The sequence below is a fragment of the Danio rerio genome, chromosome 17 (assembly GCF_052040795.2).
Source record: "Danio rerio strain M-AB ecotype USA chromosome 17, GRCz13ab, whole genome shotgun sequence".
Taxonomy (NCBI): domain Eukaryota; kingdom Metazoa; phylum Chordata; class Actinopteri; order Cypriniformes; family Danionidae; genus Danio; species Danio rerio.
In genome coordinates this window covers 1,780,369-1,804,079 of record NC_141037.1, presented here as the reverse complement: position 1 = coordinate 1,804,079, position 23,711 = coordinate 1,780,369, and the positions used below count along the sequence as shown (strand labels likewise).

The following is a 23,711-nucleotide window of genomic DNA, read 5'->3' as shown; positions in this document are numbered from 1 at the left end:
TTGGTCACGTGACAAAAGCGATTCAAAGCATCGATCATTTCAGAGGCGTTTCAAGACCCGGAGAATCTGCATTTGACTGCCATGATCTTCTCTATGTCTCTGTCTTGTATGGCCTAGTGGACCGTGTGTGTGCACTATGGTACTGTATTTCAAATTTATTTTGGGTTCGAATCTTGACTAGTACAAATACTCCAAATTCATGATTTTATGTATTTTAATCATGTTACTGTTTTATGGTGTAGCCTAGATAGGATACAGCTGCGGATATGCCATCAATTTAGCATCATTTTTGTAACACTGTAAAACAATAATTCATATTTTTACAGTACTGTGATGGGTTTAGGTTTTGGATAGACATTAGTCGAAATCTGAAATCTCACTTGAAGCACCGCCACTGTGTTGTTGTGAAAGCATCTTCCAGTGTTCCTGCATCCCCGGCTTTCGCACTGCTTCAGCTACCAGCTCCAAAAGTGGTGAGAAAAGCATTGCAAGTTTTTTTTCCATGCGCAAAAGTTTTGTGCGCTCTATGCCAATAACGGATGTTATTGCATTGTTCATCTGCAGGGCCGGAGCAAGCTGAACTGCTGCTCTAGGCAGAGGACGATCACGCCGCCCTCAACCCCAATGTGAAAACGAAAGTGACCGGTTATGAAAATGAAGTGACGTGTCGCGGACCTCTATTCTGCCGCCCTATGCGCGGATATAACTGAGGACGCGCGGGTATCGCGGACCTCTATTCTTCCGCCCTATGCGCGGATATAACTGAGGACGCGCGGGTATCGCGGACCTCTATTCTTCCGCCCTATGCGCGGATATAACTGAGGACGCGCGGGTGTCGCGGACCTCTATTCTGCCGCCCTATGCGCGGATATAACTGAGGACGCGCGGGTGTCGCGGACCTCTATTCTTCCGCCCTATGCGCGGATATAACTGAGGATGCGCGGGTGTCGCGGACCTCTATTCTGCCGCCCTATGCGCGGATATAACTGAGGACGCGCGGGTGTCGCGGACCTCTATTCTGCCGCCCTATGCGTGGATATAACTGAGGACAGCTGCGGATATGCCATCAATTTAGCATCATTTTTGTAACACTGTAAAACAATAATTCATATTTTTACAGTACTGTGATGGGTTTAGGTTTTGGATAGACATTAATAAAATACAATGTGAAATTTAATTAATAATATAAATAATTATTGTTAACTTCTGGCCACAACTGTATCTGATCTAGTAACAACCCTGTTTTATGAACAAAACAATACAAATTTATTTACAAGGTGTTTATTCGTATGTCAGAGCAATGTTGAAACAAAACGATACAATAACAAAGCATTACCAACTGGTATTAAAGCATTTCAACACAATTGTGTCAGTCTGGATTCGAACCCATAATTCCCAAATGGAAGTCACAAACTCTAACCGCTCGACTAACCATTTGATGCTTCAACGCTACAAAGTGGGATTTGATACCTCAATCTGCTCAACTGTTCTTTGCTGAAGCGGTTTCAGTGAAATACAAATAAAATGACCACTAGGTGTCACCATAGAGTGGTGTTTCGAAACGTTTCGAAGCTTCGACACATTTGCTTCGATAGTTTCAGTGTTTCACGAAGCCTCGCTTTGCCCACCACTACCAACAAGGTGATAAGAATACAAAGTAAGAAATAAACGACAAAACCAGAAACTAAATCAGAGACGAGGCTCAGGAATAACAAACTCAAACAACTAAACCTAATTAGAAAACAAACTAGACAAATGACACACGAACTAGACTAATGCAAAATACAAGAACAGGATCAGAATAACAAACTCGGGATATAAGACTTACTGGAAACTTGGACATGGAAGACTAACGACGCGATAACAAACTATGGTGAAATGGATGTATAAATAGTCCAGATAATCAACGGCAACACAAAACAGATGTGATGACAGGTCAGTGTAGGTGTTCCGGTGTGTGTGCGGGGCATGTATGAAAATGTAGTTCTTTTCCTGGGACGCTGTAGTGCCTACAAAGTCCTAGTGCACTACAGCGCCCTCAGGTGGTCACTGACGGATGTGACACACTGTACATGACAATATGTGTGTTCAGGGGCCCTGTGCAACAGCTTCTCCTCAAAATGAAGAGGATGACAGGGAAAATGTCCTCCACAGTCTCATCACTAATGTAGAAGACAACAGAGACTTCAGTTCACTTTTTATTTTAGTTGACATGATAAAATAGGATTGATGGTGAGATTTATTTGAAGAGTGAATAGTACAGTATATAATACCTTATCAACATTTCCCTATTTTCTATCACAAGTACATTTCTGCTGGTGTTAGTTATATTTCTGTTTAAATGTTTTTATTTGATTAGTATGGTGCACCTTTTAGATGTTTAATAAATGGTATTTAAATTAAAATGTATTCTTTACATTCAACATCTATTCTCTGTGTCTTTAAGTGTTTGAAACTGGGAATATCTCATCATATAACACACAGCCAGAAATGTTATGGTTTATTTGATTAATAATTTAATATGTAAGTCTATTTAAGTATTTTGGTTATTGTTAATAAATAGTGCACCGATATAAATCATATCAAAAAGCACGAAAGGAAAAGGGAACACAAGACACACATTGTAGGTCTGCATATAATCTCACTGAGCGAGCAGTGCACTGAGAGCGTGAGAAAATTTGCACTTGAGCAGCATTTATTTAAGAGCTCACAAGCAGTTTTGTCCACAGAGGAACTCGGAGCACGAGCATTAAATTGAAAAAGCTGTTCATCATGCTCACTTTGTGCATGACAATTTTGCGTTGTGAACCACTTGAATTTAAAGTGAATACAATAATGGCAACAATAAGAAAAGAAATTTGCATTTTGTCATGGCATTGGGGTTTACAAGTATGGGTACACCTATTCTACAGCTATGGGTACACCTCCTATTCTACAACTATGGGTACACCTCCTATTCTACAACTATGGGTACACCTCCTATTCTACAACTATGGGTACACCTATTCTATAACTATGGGTAGACCTATTCATTGTACACATCGCTGTCAATTTTACATTGTCCTGTTTTTATTTTTATTTTTGGGAGTATGCTTTTGTATTTTGCACTGTCGGGAGCCAGCACCTAAGCTTTTCACTCATCATAGCACACGTGCTGCTGATGATGTGACAATAAAAGTGCAATGGAAGGGATTACTTTTAAAAACCAGTAACAAGTAATCTGCAATGATTACAGTTTGGAAGTAACTTGCACAACACTTTGCAGAAAAACCTGATATGGAGCTGATTTGGGAGTGTAATATGCAAATGACCAACCTTGTACACACAGTCGCTCATTTAGAAGACTCCAAACCCACTAACAGAGGAACACGTTTAAGAGTAAAGTCATGTGCATATGCACGTGTGTTAGTCAATTAGTCTGAAATCTTTCATGTTAAGTTGAAATGTGCATGGAAATACAAACAAATATACACAATTATTAGTGAATGAGACCCAATATATTTAGAAAAGTAAACAAAAATGACAATAATAAATCGATACACTGCCACTTTAGCCTCAAAAGATTGTTTTAATAGGACAACATTTCAACCTACATGGCCTTGATCAGGGGTCCATTCTTTGTACCTCGCTTAAATGATCTAAGATGATTTGGCAGGTCCTGGATCTGTTCATCTTGATAGCTGATCTCTGGCTAATTTGTTTCTTCAAACAAGTTCGCGAATCGGAATAAAATGTCTGGATGAACTGATCTGAGATCACGGCGTGTGTTGTGAAGGACAGATCTATCGATTTTCAAAATCATGATCAGCAATGAAACAATTGGCTGACGGCACAGCAGCGTAATGACATCATCTCATTAATATTCAATTATCTATGAATTACATAAAATTCATAGGAAACGATTTGTTAAATATGATATGCAACTCAACTTTTCCACTTTGTTGTGGGCTGCAGGCTTTATGCTGTGTTCACACCAGACGCGGAATGCGGGGATAAATATTCGCGCGTAAATAGTCGTGTGAACATTTTAGTTTACTCGCTTCATTCGTGCGTTAAAGTTCGCTTCGTTTCTGATGATGGAGGCTTTCAGCATGCTTCTGACTAAGCTGAGCCCTGTTTTTATGAGCTTTTGTCGGTGTGTGCAGGAGGATTTCCACCGGGACAAAAGCAACAGGTGCTACATCATAATCACGCCCCCACAAGAACAAGCTCCTGATTGGTTAACATGACGCGAATGTCTGCTGAAGTTCAGATTTTCCAACTGGAGCAGTTTATGTGATTCGCGCGTTAGGTGCATCAAAACGTGCGTCAAACGTGCAAATTTGCACAGATCGTGCCATACGCACTGCGCCATTTTTGCAACTTGCATCATTCTTACCGTGCCATTTGCGTGTATCGCACTGCAGGATGTCTATCCACGTCTCTGCATTGACTTAACATGTAAATCCCTCACTCTTGACGTTTCTTTAGCATCATGTGTGAACACAGCATTACACTTTTATCTGTCAAGAGTATTTAGCAATTTATTTAGTTTTACAGTTAGAGGGTTTTCTTTATTAGTAGCCGGTTTTCATTGTTGTAAATAATACCCGGCTGTTTAACTTCATTTTGCATCACAAAAGCTTTTTGATGTTGGTAAAGGCGTCTGCAAATTTTGTGGAGCATCAAATCACCGTCATATTAACTGTCAAAACATGTTCATAACTGCATACATGTATGATTCCCCTAGAAAAAAATATATGCATGTCTATTATCATACACAAATTGTACTTAAGCGATTTGTACACGTTTGTATCTAAAAAGTCCATATCAATACATTTTCTCTTTGAATCACCAGCAGGTGGCAGTGTTTATTTCAGAGAGAAGATTTCATAAGTTTTATTAATACATATATTTAAACTTTAAAAATATATAGTTAAAAATTATATTGACTCTTTTCCCGAGTGTATATAACTACTACTGTAAGAAAATATATACCGTAGGAAAACATTTTAGTATTATCTTTGGTTGAAATGACCCGATCTAATCCTGCTTGTATGAAATGAACATGCTCCCGAGCAGGTTTGAGCTACCAGAGCTGTTGACAGCAACTCTCGCATGAGCTTTGAAGAAGGAAACGATCCTGGATCATGTTAAATCGTCAATAACCAAATCCAGCTAATTGAGTAATCCACGTACAAACAACAGACCCCAGGTGTAGGTTGAAACGTTGTCCTATTAAATAGATTTTCAAGAGGTAAAGTCGCAGTGTGCCGATTGATTTCTTTTATTTATTTGACTCTTTTAATTGTGTTTAACTTGATCTAGCACCTGCCTTGAAAACTTTTTTTTTTTAGATGTGTGCACACTGATGTTTTTCTTACACCCAGTATTTTTATAGCATTTAAAAAGCAGATGCAAACATGCAGCAAACATCATTTTAATAACTATAAATCGTACTTATCCGTCCAGTGAGGCAGCAAATCATCACCATCATCATCATGATCAGCCGCAGCACAATCAGCTTCTGTCCAGACATAATTCCCACAGACCTGACAGAGACACACGTGTTTAATGTTGTTTTCTACAGGCTCTGAACACAAATCCTACATCAGTTTCTCATTACATTCTCCAGATCAACATCCACAGACCAGAGAAGAGACACTTTCATCCGTTCACCTCTGAAGCTTCAGGATTATGATTATAATGACAGAAAGTTCACTGGCAAGTATGCAAATTAGGGGCATATTAAAATCTAACTGTGCATGTCAGTGTTTGTTTTCAGCTGTTTATCAAGTCACTTTGCATTAATAAATATATACACACACTGAAGCAAATAAACTTGACATTCATATAGCTACTGAAGATAGGGACGGTGCCTATAATTCTGATATAGGCACACTTACTCATTAACTTATCCCGGACTTTATCCAGATTACAATTCAATGTAGGGATAAAAGACTGGTTACATAAGCAAGCACATACACTGGTTTAAAGAAATAACCACCTTTTTGGGAATGCATGCTCATTTTAGCTCATTATATAGTTCAACAGTTGGATTGTACCATTTTTTTACCCATTCAGCTGATTTCCAGATCTGACAGGAGCACTTTTAGCTTAGCTTAGCATAGATCATTGAATCAGATTAGACCGTAAGCATCTTGCTCAAAAATGAATAACCAAAGAGATTTCATAATTCATAATAATTTAGTCACATCCACACTGAAAAAAAAAATTCAAAGATGATTCCTTGGATTTACCGTTGGCGTGAAGCTCTAAATTGAGCCACTCTAAAAAATACTGTTTAGACCAAACCAAAAAAATTAACACAACTGTCAGGGTTTCAGGAAGGATGAGGGAGCGAGGACTCAAATGCAACAGAAGATGGTATTTATTAATTAAAATAAAACAAAAAGGACAACAAAAACCACCCGAGGGGGAAAAACATAACTATAAAACAAACAGACAAACAAACTTGGATGGGCTGGCAGGACAAACAGGACTGGATCTCAAAGGACAGGGAAATAATGACGACGAACTGGCACAGGACGGCAGACATGAGGGGATTATAAAGCAAAAGTAAATTCACACAAACAGGTGAACATGAGTAACTAATAATGGGTTAACAAGGAGGGTGGGACTAGACAATAGACGGGAGAGCACATGACAAAGACAACACAAGCCATGCGCTCACGTAAAACAAGACTGAACACGCAGCCAATGAGAGAACTCATTAACCACGTGTTCTCATGACAAGACAAACACCACACTGAAGCACACAACAAAAGCACGCGACCACAATGTAAACTCTAAGGCACGTGCTTTGACATGAGACGCAAGACACGAGCAGATAAACACCTTCACACATATGCAACACGCATGCTTCATCTTAGCGCCAACCAAAACTGAAACCAACTAGACGGAGGCGCCGAGAATGAAGCAGCGCGATGCTGACATAACAAACACACACACTAGTACAAAAGCGCGCACATCCGAGACACGCAGAGCCTGCGCGGCCGCATCAAGCGTGCTTCGTTGTGGGTATGCGCAGAGCGCGCGCACACAGAGACACACACAATGACAGAAACAGGACAAAACAGGGCCAGTGTTCGGATTCTGCCACCAAAACAAGAATTCACAAGACCATAGTGGCAGAACCCTGACACACAACAGTTTGCATCAATATATTCAAGTTACAACAAAATCTAACAAAATGAAGTTCAGACAACTTTTACTTTTACATAGCATAAACTCGTCGGATAAACTCCATTTTTTAAGTTGAGTACTTAAAAATTAAGTTGTTTCAACTACTTTATTCAATTAATATTTAAAATAAATGCAGTGTTATGTACTTAATTCCCATAATTATACATGCAAATTTAAAAGTTTATAACCTCTAATAAATTAAATAGCTGAAATTAATTGTGCTTTTAAATTTACTGTTCATTTAGTTGCTTGTAACAAACACATTCAACAACAACATTTTGTTTTCCAGTAATTTTTTATTTATTTTAAACCGCATTCTTTCAGTATTTTACAAAACAAAAATGTGCACTGTGCCATATAAACACTACGAAAAACAACAAAAAACATCAGCATGTGAACTTAAAAATACAAAACAACCAACCTGGGCTCATTGTGGAAATGTAGCCCCGCGGACGTTTCTGCAGACCGCGATTTACGTCCCGGGAGGTACGTATTCGAGCGTTTTTTTGTTTTCGCGGATCCGCGAGAGGCCGCTGTGTGCGCTTTTTCGAGTTCGCACCCGCGCCGTTTTCGCACGAAACGCCGCCAGATAAAAAAAAAAGCAAAAGCCCTCGTCTTCGGATCCCGCCGCGTTCTTGCCCTTATTTTCCGCATTCCATTTTTCGTCTTACCTGATTTCCGGAACCTGCTGTTCCCCGGACTCAATCCCGGTCGTCGTCCACCGCGGCCGGCTCCAGCTCCTCCTCCAGCTCAACCCCTCCTACGTTTACAGAATGAGCTTGGGTTGAAAACAACATACAGTGCAACATAAAGAGCTAAATCTACTCTGAAATAAGTAGAGACGTCAGAAAACAATGTTCTTGAGACGCATTACATTTTCACTGGGCTTCAGTCCATCAAGTTCGAGAAACTTCACAAGTATATTTAAGTTCCTTGAGGTCAGATCATGTATTATGCCCATCAGCAGAGCACAGCACCTTGAGATACCCATTCTATTTAGGATTATCATATCTTTAACCATGATGGTTTCCGTATTGTGGTTCAATTGCAAAGTAGACTGATCACCAATAATGGCCATAATTAACTTATAACATATAACTTATAACTTAACATAACTTGCTCCTCATTAAAGTACCAAATGCATCCTCATGAAGGTCCTTCTCAAATTCTTGTGTATTCTTGTAAAGCAAGAAAAAAAAGTTTTTTGTTTTTTTTTCTAAAAACACTGCTAACATCGACGGTATTTACCAGGAGTAGCCAACACTCTAGTGGAATGAAGATAATTGAGATATCAGATATCTCACCTTAAAATGCCCTTTGTGTCAAACAGTCTGCCTAAGGCCCCGTTTACACTAATGCGTTTTAGTTTGAAAACGCATAAGTTTTGCTACGGTTACGCCACCCGTCCACACTACGACGGAGTCCTCGAGCGCCGAAAACGGAGCGTTTCGAAAACGCTGGAGAGGCCGTTTTCGTTCTGAAACGCTGCTGCTCCGTCTCAGTGTGGATGATGGAAAACGGAGACATCTGAAAACGGAGGCGGGGCTGCAGACATTCGCCTTTCTGATTGGGGCTTTTCCTGAATATTAAGTAGCCTAACACACACAGTTCAGTCCTGCATCTTCTCCGTGTAAGTTCAGACTTCGCATGTTTGATCAAGGCTGCAGTCTCTTCTTCTCAGTTTGATATGGAAAACAGACTATACCGAGGACACGGGTAAATCTTCAAAGGGAACAGTGTACTTTATAACTTCATTCACATCACCTTGGCTACGTTGTTTCACTTTCTCAACAATAAAATGTAAACATGATTTAAGGAACTGCATATTTTCATTTTAATATTAGCAACTTAACAGAAATCAGAAATGTTGAGGCGTCGTGCTGCATATATGAGCGTCATCTTCACTGTGTGGATATTTATAACAAAACGGAGCCGATAACAACTGCCTCCTTTCAATTTCAGTGAAAATACGAAACGCACCCTCTCTTCTGCTGAATATCAGTTTTAATAATCGATAATGGCCATTATAAAAGTATAACATATAATACGTTTTTACATTATAGGAAATAAAGGCAAGCGATCAGTCAATATACAGAATAGGCTACGTGCTTACATTAATCATTAACTTATCTTTGCGCTCAGCCAAAACACGTTACCTGAGAACAAGTAATAGATTCCAATGACCAAAGTCAGGGAATATGTCGTTAGATAAAGACAACAAGATAAATGAAATATCCCGTTTAATAAATATAGTGAGATTAGATCCAGCGGGAGATGCTTGATGAGAAGTCCGACAAGCAGAGCTCTCATCTGGGTAGATGGGCTGCAGCGCTTGCCAAAGTTTGTGTGTGTGTGGTCACGTGATGTGCGTTTTCAGCGTTTTGGTGTGGACGGAGAGCAGTTCAGAAACGCTGGGTAAAACGCGAGTGTGGACGCGGATCGTTTTCATTCTAAAACGCCGTTTTAAAACTAAAACGCACTAGTGTAAACGGGGCCTAAAACTTGTCCAGACTTGCTTGTTCAGAGGGAGAGGAGCTTTGAAATCCAGAACGATTGAACTATCACCCCAATTTCTTTTGGTTGCTACTAGTTAAATTTTGTCTCAAACTAACTGGCAGACATATTTACCCTTAAATTAACTGCATTATTAGTTGATGTAATTATCAGTATTTTCCTATTGTGAAAACTTAAAATTATTCTGACAACTTAAAAGTTTTAATTTAATCACCAATTTAGATTTTTTTTTTTATTAAAACAATGTATTAAACTATGTAGTGGTAACAGACGTCTTGAGTTATTTTTTTAGGGCTCGGGTACAATTTGTTTCCACGGATCAGATCTGATCGAGATTCATCGGATCATTCTTGAGATGTTTCAGAAGCTTCACTGGAGTTCACCTGTGGTCAATTCAATTGATTAGACATGATTTGAAAAGGTGTACACCTGTCTATATAAGCTCCCAGGGTTGACAGGGTATAAACAAGTAAATAGGGTAAGAATGTGGTAAAATCTGAAAGTGTGATAAAAATCAGGCGAGGGCTTTTCTTTTTTTTGATTCACCATATTGTGTGTGTGTGTGTGTGTGTGTGTGTGTGTGTGTGTGTGTGTGTGTGTGTGTGTGTGTGTGTGTGTGTGTGTGTGTGTGTGTGTGTGTGTGTGTGTGTGTGTGTGTGAAAAGAGCCGAATGTGACAAGCTAGGAGATCTCCTTGCCAGTTCTTGAGAGTTTTTGCTCAATAAAATAGTCAGTCGTCTGCATTTTCAAGTCCATCGTCTGTGTTTACATTCATCCACTGGCAGCTAAAATCCACGCCTTATACTATCGAGCGTGTATGCACTGTGACTATTTATATATTGTTGATTACCTGCTGGGCATTTCACTCGGTCTCTCACTGAAGGCAGTCAACCAATCGCAACAGACTGTCATCGGTCCAATCAGCACAGATTAGCTTCGCGTTAAGGAGGGTTTTGGGAACAAATGAATCACTGGAAGATTCATACGGGAGTTGCTCGGATAATAAGGTAAAAATAAATGCAGATTATAAGAGCATGAAAGTGTTTTTTGACCTTGCATGCATATTAGACTGTTGTTGGAGACGCTTACAACCAAAATATGACCCTATTCCATGTATAATATGGGCTCTTTAAAATTGTCGATTGGGTTTAGGGAAGGGAGTGGGCGGGTCAATCTGTGCTTTAGAAAACACTATTGGTTAGGTTTAGATGAGGAAAAAGGTGGGTCAGTCGATCAGTCAGTCAGACGACATCGGGCTCTAGTGGATTTATGCAAGAACAGCAGGCGCGAATGGCTCATGAAAGAAATTTGAGATTTGAAAAAGCATACACAGCGACCTCTGGTGCACTTGCGAAAACAAAAACGCAGAGATCCTGGCACGTATTTGGCGCTCTCCATAAATGTATATAGGGGTACGTTTTCAGAATGAGGCTGGGTTCGTTTCTTTGATGCTGCTTTTGTACCAAATGAAAACTAATCACCTGTTAGCATCCCCTGTTTTAAAGTGCCTCATTATTTCACTAATTTACCACTAATTTACCCGATTACTGCCCTAAACATCTCCTGTCACATCTATTTTTGGAGTGTGTTGCAGGTCTGACAGTAAAGCATGTATATTTACTAATGAAATAATGTTGACCAGACAAAACTTGAAATATCTTGTTTTCCATTCTGTCCCAACTTTTTTAGATTTGGGGTTGTAGTATCACATAAAACTAGAGCGCAGTTACCTTATTTTCAGAGAGAGATTTTAGAAGGAAAGAAGTGCCTAGTATTGAGCTGGCTCACGCATTCGCAGAAAACACATGCAGTGTATTATCAGAGAAACACAAACAATACCAAGCCTCTATTAGGACACATATTTGCATCTGCAGGGTTATTGCTGAAGTCCATGCGCGTCTGTGCTTTCACATATTTGCATGGATATTTGAACTGGAGTTTCAAGGAAACTCAGATGTGCTTATCTGATTAGTGAAAATTACACCAAACACTGATGCAGACAGGTGATCTATATCTGAAAATGATCCTGAAATTCATCTTAATGTCATCATGCCCGTAGCCGGGGGGGGTTCGGGTGGTTCGTCTGAACCACGCCCCACAGCCAAAAGGTCCAGAATTTGTCCTTTTAATTATTTTATGTAATTTAATATTATATCATGTATTTATTATATAATTAATATAATATATTTATATTCAATATATATTGTAATAAAGTGTAATTTTTAAATAATTCTGGCCAGTAATTCGAATCCCATAGAGCCTCAAAGCCACAATAGTAGGTGCGTTCGACTTCATGGGGCGCTGCGCAGATCGATCGAAAACTGTCTTAAAGCGGTGCATGCTGGTTAGAAATCTTGTCCGGATTGATGCTGCGCCGACGCCACGTGACTGTCACATGTGGCATCAAAGTACCGCGACAGCGCTCCGAGATCAGACGGCAAACTCAGACCATGCAGCTTCTGAAGAGCGACTGCAGGAGCTTTGATGACGACACCGATATTACACGATTGGCCGAGTTCACCACATGACAACAAACACGTGTATTTCGGGTTTATAATTGGACAAATTCCGATTCAAAAGTTTCAAAACAAACAATTCACTTTTCACACCCTCTCTATCCTGTACACATCTTGCTAATTAAAAGACTACCAATATTTTACTGCAGTAATCATCTTTTGTTAAATAATCTGGTTATAAAGGTTAGCTTGTTTGCACAGGTTTATTTTTTTACTTTTTTATACAGACTATTTACTGCATTCATCTCCATGAACGATTTAAATGATATATTTTAGTGTATATTTTAGTGAATAACCTAAATATGAACTCAAATAGGTCTTACAGACTTAAAATAAGAAAATCATCATCATTGATCCTGCCCCCCTAAAGCTCTCTTAACAAATTAAAGTAAAGAACTATTTTATTAAATAATTATAAAATGGTTTTATTATTATAATATAAATATATATTTTATTTTCTGTCTAGCAGTTTAAAGGCTACCTGCTCTTTCTGGGAAACTTCTACATCGCTCACTTATTTTACCTTTTGTTCTTTTCAACACAATCTTTTTGGATTAAAGTGCTTTTTTGAAAATTCATTCATCATCCAAAATAATGTCATTTATTAAGACCTAATCAAAACACCTTGTTTTGCTTTTTACATGGGAAATTTTATATCTATAAATGTACATATATGTAAACCCTTTTTTAGCAGATTCAAACAAGAAGTACAAGCCTAAAGTTTGATGTTTAACTCCTAGAATTTAAGCTTATTGCTTTGTATTTAATAGACCTGTTCGTTTTTATGTTTATATTAACCTCTCATTTCCTCATATTTCTCTCATGCATTTGTTATATATTTTATTCATAATTCTCTCTTATTGTTTAAAAATGAACTACAGTTTGTAGAGACTGTATTCTGTTTTATCTGTAAATGTTTTGTTGTTATGAATAAAAATAACAAAAAAATATGATGACGCCATGTGATCGGTCATCATGACTGCAGCAACTTTGAGTCCCGAAGTGTCCAGCTGTCCGTCTTGACAGCTCCGTTTTCAACTCCGCCCCGCCTGCGCTCGGCTACTCTCGTTGATCACCGGCTGCAGCTGAGCTTCATGTCGAACGCACCTAATGTGACACGAGTCACGTGACATAACTCACTGAGTGCTCATATTTTAATCTTTAATCTTTTTAATCTTTAATCTTTAATGCGACACACATGGTGAGTTACGCTGTGGGTCGAAAAGAGCAAGGAAGCAGCTAACTGGCCGCATAAGCAGGGACGTCCTGTATATTTATTGATTTGTCCTGTACATGATCTCCCTTTCCCTATTTCTGACATTTTTTAAATAACTGCCCGATGAAGGCTTTAAAGAGCCCATATTATACATGAAATAGGGTCATATCTTGGTTGTAAGGGTCTCCAACAACAGTCTAATATGCATGCAAGGTCAAAAAACACTTTCATGGTCTTATAATCTGCATTTATTTTTACCTAATTATCCCAGCGACTCCTGTATGAATCGTTCAGTGATTCATTTGTTCCCAAACCCCTCCTTAGCGCGAAGCTAATCTGCGCTGATTGGACCGATGACAGTCTATCGCGATTGGTCGACTGCCTTCAGTCAGAGAGTGAAATGGCCAATAGCTAATCAGCAATTTAAAAAGTAATCACAGTTCATACACGCTAGATAGTGTAGGCGTGGATTTTAGCTGCCACACACACACAAACACACACACACACCTCCGGACGAGAACGCTCCCGCTTCCGCCCGCACCCGCCAGGTTTTAGCCTTAGAACCCGCCCCGTATTCTGCCCGCCGCGCCCGATCCCGCTAAAGAGCGGGGAGAACAAAACCGAAAATCTGTATAAACACACACACAGCACCAAGCATAAAGCTCTCGCTCGCTCGCTCGCTCGCTCTCTCTCTCTCTCGCTCTCTCGCTCTCTCTCTCTCTCTCTCTCTCTCTCTCTCTCTCTCTCTCTCTCTCTCTCTCTCTCTCTCTCTCTCTCTCTCTCTCTCTCTCTCTCTCTCATACGCGCGCGTGCGCACTAACACACAAGCACCAAGCAGACACATCTTTCTCTTTCTCAGGCAGCCCTGAGTTACTGCGTCAGAGGGCGGGGCCTCAGGTTTGAAATCTCCCGGGTTTGCGCGTGCACGTGAAAAACTTTGTTTCGTTCGTACGTCATGGCGAAACACCTAATGAGTCGGTATCAAGGCGACTCGTTTGAAGCACTATGAATCGACTCTTTTATAGATGAATCAACAGTTTTAAACACTGTATTCTTACAGATTTAAGCCTGAGCTGGATACTTCACTTCACTTAGAGCTGTGTTACACACTACATGGAGGGGAATTTTCAAAAACCCATAATATGGGCTCTTTAATGGCAAGCGGAGTCAGAGTCAGATGTCACTTAACAGCAAAAGGCGCTGATCCCGTCACGTCTGTGTTTTTGAGGCTGTTTGCTCACTTATTCTGATCGGATATAAACCTGATCGCTCAGACCTCTTCAGAGGGTGATTTGGGATGCATTCCAGATGAAGATGGATGGGTATTATCATTTTTGGACAAAATTAATATAAACTAAATAAATTCTGACCTGAAGAATATCTGACCTGCACCTGAAACACCTGTAGGTGCGCTTTTACAGCCAAAACTATATTAAAACATGTTTACTATAAGCATAAAACATGTTCTAACTTTTCAGACCTGTAGCCAGGGGGGTTCGGGTGGTTCGGAAGACCCACCCCTCACTGACAAAGGTCCAGAATTTCTCCCAAATGAGCTCATTTGTCCTATTTTCATCCTATTTTGACTGCTATGCCATCATAAATAATGAAAATAATCCATCGAAAAAGGCTTCTTTTTTTTAACCAAAGAGGCTGGAACAAATCTGAATTAAATATTATTGTATTATTATTATTATTGTTTAAAAAATTTTTTTTTATTGAACTGGCCAAACTGTGACTGAGGACAGTTGAATGTGCTGGCCAGTTTGTTTTTTGTCTAATAAATTATATATTTTTTTACTTTAAAACTTTAATTGCTATTTTTTTTTTCTAATGACATATGGTGTAATTAATTTGTATTTTAAAAATGAGTCTTAGTAATTTTTTAACTGCAATTTTTAGGAAATGTTTTTAGTACATCAAAAAATGTGGTTATAATGACATCTGACTAGCTAATCCAGCAAAAAAGTCACTAAAATGCAGTATTTAAATCTCATAGTTAAATAGAAACTGAGGCGTATAACTGCAAAAAGGTCCACTTTTTGAGAAAAAAAGAAACACCCCCTACACCAGGCTGGCTACGGGCCTGTCATCATGATCGACCTTTAGAGACTAATTACAGGCTTCATTAGTGTGTACGATCCACAAACACACTTTACAGACGAGTCATTACCTCAAATACAATTCATTAATCTACATTTGTAATAGCACTTTATAATAACTGCACACTATAAATTATTTGCTAAGCATTAGCGTCTAGTGAATTCATTGTCTGTTAGGCATTAACTCTACATTAATAAGCATTGGTAATCAGTTTATAACTGCAGCTACGAATGCTCTATTCTTGACTTATAAACACATTATTATGTGCTTAATGCTTGTACTTTCATACTTTGTTGATAATTTATTTTTCACTACTAAATGTATTATTGCATTATTTACAAAGCGGGTATTTAAGAGTAGTTGAGGTCTTTTCAGATCATTCAGAATGAGTTAATATATAATTAATAAACTATTAAACCTCTTGAAAACCTTTACTGTCTGCTGTGTCTTTAATATGGTGTAAAGATTATTATGCGTTATTGAAACATCAAAGATGCAGCAAAGAAAGATCATTTTATGCAGCAGCCTTACATTTAAAAGAGAAACATAAGGGCGATCATATGCAAAAAAAAAAAAGACCCAGCCTATAATTTGTTCCAGATGTTTTCTTTCCCTTATTTATTTATTTGTTAGGCGCATGTACTCGAGTGCGATCGGAAAACTGTGCCCGCCTCTCCTTTCACTCCGCCCGAAGCCCCGGCTGGCCCTCTTTGGCCCAAGGTATTCGGCGGGCCGAAAAAGGCCGGCCGCTGGCCCCAAGAAAGCCCCGCTTTGGCCCGATTAGGCCCCGGAAGTGCCACTGGCCTTGGCTCGCTCGCTTTAGGTGCGACAGTGGAAACGCGGCTAATAATGACGATGCTTTGCAGGATGGATGAATCGGAGGAACCCGAGGAGTGATGGAAGCCAGGCACACAGTTAGATGAACTCCTGGAGTCGACGACATGCAGAGGAGGGACCACAATAGGAAGGAGAGACGCAGACACTGGAGATCATAGGGAACGAGAGAGGTAAGTAGTCTGGGATATGCGTGAGGAGAGTGCGCTCCTTCTAAATAGCAATGAGGCCAGACACTGAGTGAGGGATGCTGTTAATAGTGCTGGAGTGATGAGCAGGAATGTCGTGCAGATGTGTGACTGATTAGATCTCAGGTGACTGTGGTGATGGAGTGAGTGGAAACTCTGGCCTGGCTGTGACACATACATAGAAGATTAATATTAATTTTGATAAGCTTAAAAGTAACGGGGGAATAACTCATTGTTGTAATCTGAAAACACAGCCCGGGGTGTGCATATTAGTGATCAACATATCGGCCTGTGTTTTGGCTAATAATGCTGCTGCTCGTCAGGTCTGGGTGATGTAGAACGAGACCTAAAGTATATGCAAATGATGAGGGCGTGGCCTGTAAGTAACAGTCTTAGTTGCGTTCTGATTAGTCTGTTTTTCTCTGGGGTTTTACATCTTTGTAATTTGCATGAGAATAAGGAAACAGTGGTGTCTGAAGCTCACAGGCTGTGTCCATTTCCATATGCTGATCACTGATTATTAAACTATGCCTAGTCATAGCCAAAGAATTGAATGAATGAATGAATGAATGAATGATTTTTGATAAATCATTTCTTGCAAATATGTGTATTTAAAAATAAAAAGAACAAAATGAATGAATGAATGAATAATTGAATGAATGAATGAATGAATTATTTTTGATAATTTCTTGCAAATATGTGTATTTAGAAATAAAAAGAACAAAATGAATGAATGAATAATTGAATGAATGAATAAATGAATGAATGAATGAATGAATGAATGAATGAATGAATGAATGAATGAATGAATGAATGAATGAATGAATGAATGAATGAATGAAAGATTGATATTTGGTAACTATTTACTACATTAAAAATGCTGGGTTGTAAAATGAATTTAATGGATGAATGAATAAATGAATTGATTCATTCATTCATTTCACAAATTAATTAATGATTTTGATGACTAATTTTTTAATTTCTTGCAAATACGTATATTTTAAATAAAAAATATCTGAATTATGATTGACTGATTGATTGATTGATTGATTGATTGATTGATTGATTGATTGATTGATTGATTGATTGAATCTTGGTATCTAATTTCTCAGTAGTTACGTGCAAATATGTTTGTTTAAAAATTAAAAGCAGTACAATTTTTTTAATAAATGAATGAACAAAGATTGATTTTGGATTATTAATTTCTTACTGATTACTTGCAAATATGTGTATTTAAAACAAATACGTATGTTTTAAAATAAAATGAGTTGAATGAATGTGTAAATGAAAGAGTTTTGATTACTAATTTAATTATTTCTTGCAATCATGTACAATTAGCACTTCTAAAATAAAAATCAGTGAAATTAATAAATGAATGAAAGACAGAAAGATTGATATTTAATAGCTAATTTACTACACTAAAAATGCTCGGTTGTAAAATGAATCGAATAATTCAACGAATGAATGAATGAATGAATTAATTAATTAATTAATTAATGAATGAAAGAAAGATTGATATTTGTTTGCTAGTTTACTTTACTAAAAGTGCTGGGTTGTAAAATGAATTGAATTGAATTGAATGAATGAATGAATGAATGAATGAATGAATGAATGAATGAATGAATGAATGATATTTGATTGCTAATTTACTTCACTAAAAGTGCTGGGTTGTAAAATGAATTAAATGAATGAACGAATGAATGAATGAATGAATGAATGAATGAATGAATGAATGAATGAATGAATGAAAGAAAGATTGATATTTGTTTGCTAGTTTACTTTACTAAAAGTGCTGGGTTGTAAAATGAATTGAATTGAATGAATGAATGAATGAATGAATGAATGAATGAATGAATGAATGAATGATATTTGATTGCTAATTTACTTCACTAAAAGTGCTGGGTTGTAAAATGAATTGAATGAATGAATGAATGAATGAATGTATGAATGAATGAATGAATGAATGAAAGATTGATATTTGATTGCTAATTTACTTCACTAAAATGCTGGGTTGTAAAATGAATGAATGAATGAATGAATGAATGAATTTTGAAAACAATCTTTTGTAATTTTCTTGTGATTTCATATTTTTATAAAATAAAAACAATGAGATGAATTAAATGGAAGATTGATTTTTAATAACTTCTTGGTAAATTCTTGCAAATAGGTTTTTTATAAAATCGACTGGATGAATGAGTGAATTAACGAATGAATTAATGATTTTTGAAAGCTAATTTTGTAGTAATTTCTGGCAAATATGCTTAATTAAGAATAAAACGAATGAGTGAATGGTGTATTTTGATAACTAATTTACTACACTAAAGTGCTGGGTTGATGTAGAATGAATGAATGAATGAATCAATGAATGAATGAATCAATGAATTTATTTTTGATATTCACTTTCCAGTTTTGTGTTAAATTGGTTTCAAAAATCAAATTTTGCCACTTTGTAGCATTTTTTCAGGATACAGTAATTTCTTTTGTATATACAGTCCCATAAAATATAGCTTGCCCATAAATCAAAGCTTTGTTTTCAGGGCTTATCTTAAATAAAATAGATTTGTCTGATCTGATTTTTCCCCACATTTAAAAAAAAAATACAAAAATAAAAATTAGAATAATAATAAAAATAAATGTGTTGAGTAGAGAAATGCAATTGTAGGAAAACAAATGTGACTTAAAAATGTGACCTGGTGGTAAATTCTCCTTAACAGCTTGCAATGTTCTGTAAAATCCTTTATAAAATAGTTTCTTACATCAACATTCACCACAGCTAGTAAAGAAACACACGAGCAAAGAAGAATCTAGAAATACTGACATAAACAGACATGAGCCAGGAAATAGAGGAGTAGCGCCCTCTAGTGTCAGTATATTTGTATTTTACACTTACAGCATGCAGGTACAAACATTTAACTGGCAAATTACACCAAAATATAGTCTTGAATATCACAAATATAGAAATAATTAAGAAATCCTTGACATGCAGGAATTTGTGACTATCACTGTCACTTTTAAGCAATTTGTAACATTTAGTTTTTTGAACTTTTTTTATTGTTTTATTAATTATTGCTGTGTGACTTTTGGGTTGTTACAGGGATTTTATGCAAGCTTGTAATTCTCTGCATTTATATTTGTGGTCGTATATCTTGTAGCGCTTTGAGTTTAGGAAAAGTGCATCATAAATAAAATGTATTATTATTATTATTATCATTATTAATATTATTATTATATAGCTATAATCAGGGCCGGATTAAGAAGGCACTAGGCCCTGGGGCTATAGCAAATCCAAGGACATCTGATCACCCTTAAGGGTCACTAAAACAGGGCTATTCAATGTTCTGATTGGGCTACAGTCACTCTGAGTCTCAGTTTAGCACCGACGTCGTAAAGGAATACTTCACATTATCGATGAGAGAAAGCAGACTGCATAGAGGCGTTTCCAGCATCATATCGTAAATAAAATCTTCAGCCAATCAAGGGCCCTCTTCTTTCATGAGCCCTGGGGCTTCAGCCCTCCTAGCCCTTACGTTATAATCTAGCCCTGACTATAATGCTGATTTAATTTCACACTGTAAAAACAGGAATCTTAAATAGATTGTTACATTTTTTTGTATTTAATTAATTAAAAGTTGGAGAAAAAAACTAGGGTGTAGCAAATTTAATTGATTTCACTTTTTAATTTGTGAGTATAAAGACAAAACTAGCATAATTAATAAACATTTTTATTTTATGTTGAAATTTAGTTTACAGTTTCATCTATGCAGAATCTTACATTTTGCATCTTAAAATATATCTCTTTTACTTTTAATACATGATTGCATTTAATAATAATAATAATAATAACAATTAAAAAAATAAGCATGCCTTTAACAAAATATGTATACAATTTAATTCAAATAATAACAAATATTATAAAACTAAAATAATTATATTATAACTGTACCTAAAATAAATAATAAAAATATATAAATAAAGTACAAGTAACAAAAACATTGTTATTATTATTAATATTTAATTGATAATAAATAAATAAATAAATAAATAAATAAATAAATAAATAAATAAATAAATAAATAAATAAATAAATAAATAAATAAATAAATAAACAAACAAATAAATAAATAAATATAAATAATTGACAATTTATTTGTTTCCAGAAATAGTGTCAAAATTGAGTTTCTCCTTAAAACAAGCAAATATTTATATCTCTTCAATAAAATAATTAAAAATTATACATATTATTATTATTGCTATTATTTGTTTATTAAAATAACTTAATGTTTATAATTTTATATTGTTTTAAATATGACTGTGCAATAGTACTGTATTAATAAAAGTTTTTCCTTTAAGGAGTTTTTCCTTAAAACAAGCAAATATATACAGTATTTATGCATTCAATAAAATGATTGTTGGCACTATTATTTTTATCATAATAATTATTATTATATGTTATTTAATGTTTAGTATATTTCGTTAAAACTATTTTGATTTAATATTACTTCAATAAAGTTGAATCTTTATCTATGTGTATACGTATGTGTGGAATTATTTGATGCTATTTCTTCATTGCTGTATTGACCTTATTCTAAAATGTGGAAGTGCGCCTGTTTTTTGCGATTGTTTTAGAACTTTAGATTCAGTCGCCTATGGGAGAAATGACTAGGAATAATAAACGGCAGAAAACGGTCAAACTACTTGCTCTACAAACAAATGTTTGCATTACTATACAGACCAAGTAGAATAATATAATAGAAAAATATCAATTTGCAACATTAAACAGCGAAACGAGCAGCTTTTAGTGTCTAAAAATAAATGGAAGTGATTGAGACCGGAAGTCTCAAGCCAAGAAGATTCAAATGGCTGCGCCCGCTCGTTGGCGAAGAACAAGGTGAACAGTCAGAGCTACAGAAGAGCTGTTGGAGATATTCATGAGATACTATTAGCTGATGTCAGAATTATTCCCCTTACCGTGCAAAATTTATTCTTGTTCCAATATTTCCCAAATGATGTTGAACAGATTCAGGAGTTGTTTACAGTATTTCCTCTAATTTTTGTTCTTCTGGAGAAAGTCTTATTTGTTTTATTTGGGCTAGAATAAAAGCAGTTCTAAATAGTTTTAAAGCCATTTTAAGCTCAATATTATTCGCCCCTTCAGCAATATTAGTGTTGGATTGTCTCCAGAACAAACCACTGTTATACAATGACTTGCCTAATTACCCTAACTTTACCCTAATTACTCTAGTGAAGCCTTTACATGTCACTTTAGGCTGAACACTAGTGTCTTGAAGAATATCTAGTCTAATATTATGTGCTGTCATCATGACAAAGATAAATTAAATCAGTAATTAAAGATGAGTTATTAAATCTGTTATGTGTAACAAATTCTGTTAAGAAATGTGTTGAGAAAAGAAACAGAAACTGGGAACAAAAATATAAAGAGTTTAAATTTAATAGAAGAGTTAATAGCAAGTAATTCCAGATTGATGTGTGTCAGTCAGTCAGTCAGAAATGCTGATGTAAATCTGGCTGATTCTCCACAGTCCGGCAGAGAAACAGACTGAGCATAATTTATGAGGCCTGGAGCTTTTAAACGGCCCAAACAAAAGCAGCGGCTCGAGTTTCTGCATTAATATTAGATGGGTTTTCTTTTACAAGGTCAGCGGGCGGCACTTTACACTGGACAAACAAACAAACAGCACACATGACCAGCAGATCCACATTCAGAGCTCACAGATTTAATGAACGCTCAACTATTCGACATCTGTCAACATGTTTTGTTTTTCTAATAATTCCCAAGTGCTGTTTAACAGAGAGGAGTTTTAAAACCGAAAGAACACATTTCCAATCATAATGGTTTAACTCATTTCTAATATCTGCTTTCTTTTCTCTTTGCCGTGATGACAGCACATCATTTTAGACTACACTGTAAAAAATAAATACGTAAAATTTACGGTAAAAATACGGCAGCTGTGGTTGCCAGTACTTTACCGTTAAAAACACGGTACAAACCGTAAAAGTAATTTTTCATTTTTACTGTAAATTACCGTATTTCATTAATTTATAGAGGTAATATGTCTGTATTTTGAATGAGCAACATCTACACATCTTTTGTTGCACAGTTAGACACTAGCACACCCACATGCAGGTTGTGATGAGGAAGTTACACAATGATTATTGCAATAATCATTTATTTAGTTACGATCAACTTTTCCCACAAGCAGAAAAGAGTATCAGCATATAGAAGGTGCTCAGTGTCATTCACACATTTACTAAACACCAGTATGGTGACACGCATAAAATTATAAAGTCATGAAATAAACATTGTTTCAAGAGTTCACACTTAGCTGATGATTAATTATAAAGCTTGTTTGGCATGCTGTCCCGGGAGAGAGCCCTGAGCTCATGAGATCCTCGAGCCCAGGGCTCCCTCCCGTTGCAAGGCGGGAGGGGAGTTTGAGCTCAGGTAGATCTCGAGAACTCCCCTGCTGTAGCAAGTGAATGCTCTTGAAATTAATTACTAACTAGAAGCGTGTCTATGTTGACAATTTGGATTGTTCATTTGACTTAATTGCATGTTTTTAGGCGGTGGGAGGAAACCGGGGAACCCGGGGGAAACCCACGTGAGCACGGGGAGAAGTGCAAACTCCACACAGAAATGTCTGCTAGTTTTGGTAAAGCCAGGAACCAGAGACATTCTTGCTGTGAGGCGACAGTGCTAGGAACTGGGCCACCGTGTCACCCATCTAAGAAGGAGGAGTAGGGGAGGAAGGGGGGACTCTTCAAAACGAAGATAGCAATGGAATAAACCCCGGGGTATTTATAGTAGTTTGGGAGTCATCTGATTGGATCGTAGTGAATTAGATAATGCGGGTCAGCTGCTAGCAATCATAAGCACGTGATCCTCTCGAAATTTGTTTATACATGAACTTCACTTATCAACATTAGATGTAACATAAATCTCTAATGTACATAACTGATGGGGAAACAACTATAAAGATCCGTATTAATGTCAACCAAATGCATAAAAAGTGACGTGCCATGCCATGCAGGGAATTCTGGGAAAGTCAATTTATTTATTCGCCGTATATATTAAGGAAACACACCGTTAACCAGGTTACGGATTTGTACTGTAGCATTTTTGCAGTTTTTTACCGTT

At 36.8% G+C, this 23,711-nt stretch overlaps 2 protein-coding genes across 3 annotated transcripts in view; one reads left to right on the top strand and one right to left on the bottom strand.

The window, feature by feature from the left end:
- LOC101883444 (adhesion G protein-coupled receptor G2) overlaps positions 1 to 5,681 on the bottom strand; it is a 41,564-nt gene extending 35,883 nt beyond the window's left edge. Inside the window, exons 1-2 of one of the 2 annotated variants that reach the window (XM_087289958.1) lie at positions 5,606 to 5,681; positions 5,440 to 5,531 (exon numbers count right to left, since the gene is read on the bottom strand). In XM_087289958.1, the coding sequence (XP_087146084.1) occupies positions 5,440 to 5,531; positions 5,606 to 5,622 (109 nt within the window). In that variant the 5' untranslated portion in view covers positions 5,623 to 5,681. The remainder of the gene's footprint in view (positions 1 to 5,439; positions 5,532 to 5,605) is intronic. The other variant, XM_087289957.1, reaches the window with a different exon arrangement.
- arhgap11a (Rho GTPase activating protein 11A) overlaps positions 1 to 23,711 on the top strand; it is a 1,047,489-nt gene that overhangs the window by 527,246 nt on the left and 496,532 nt on the right. The window lies entirely within an intron of this gene.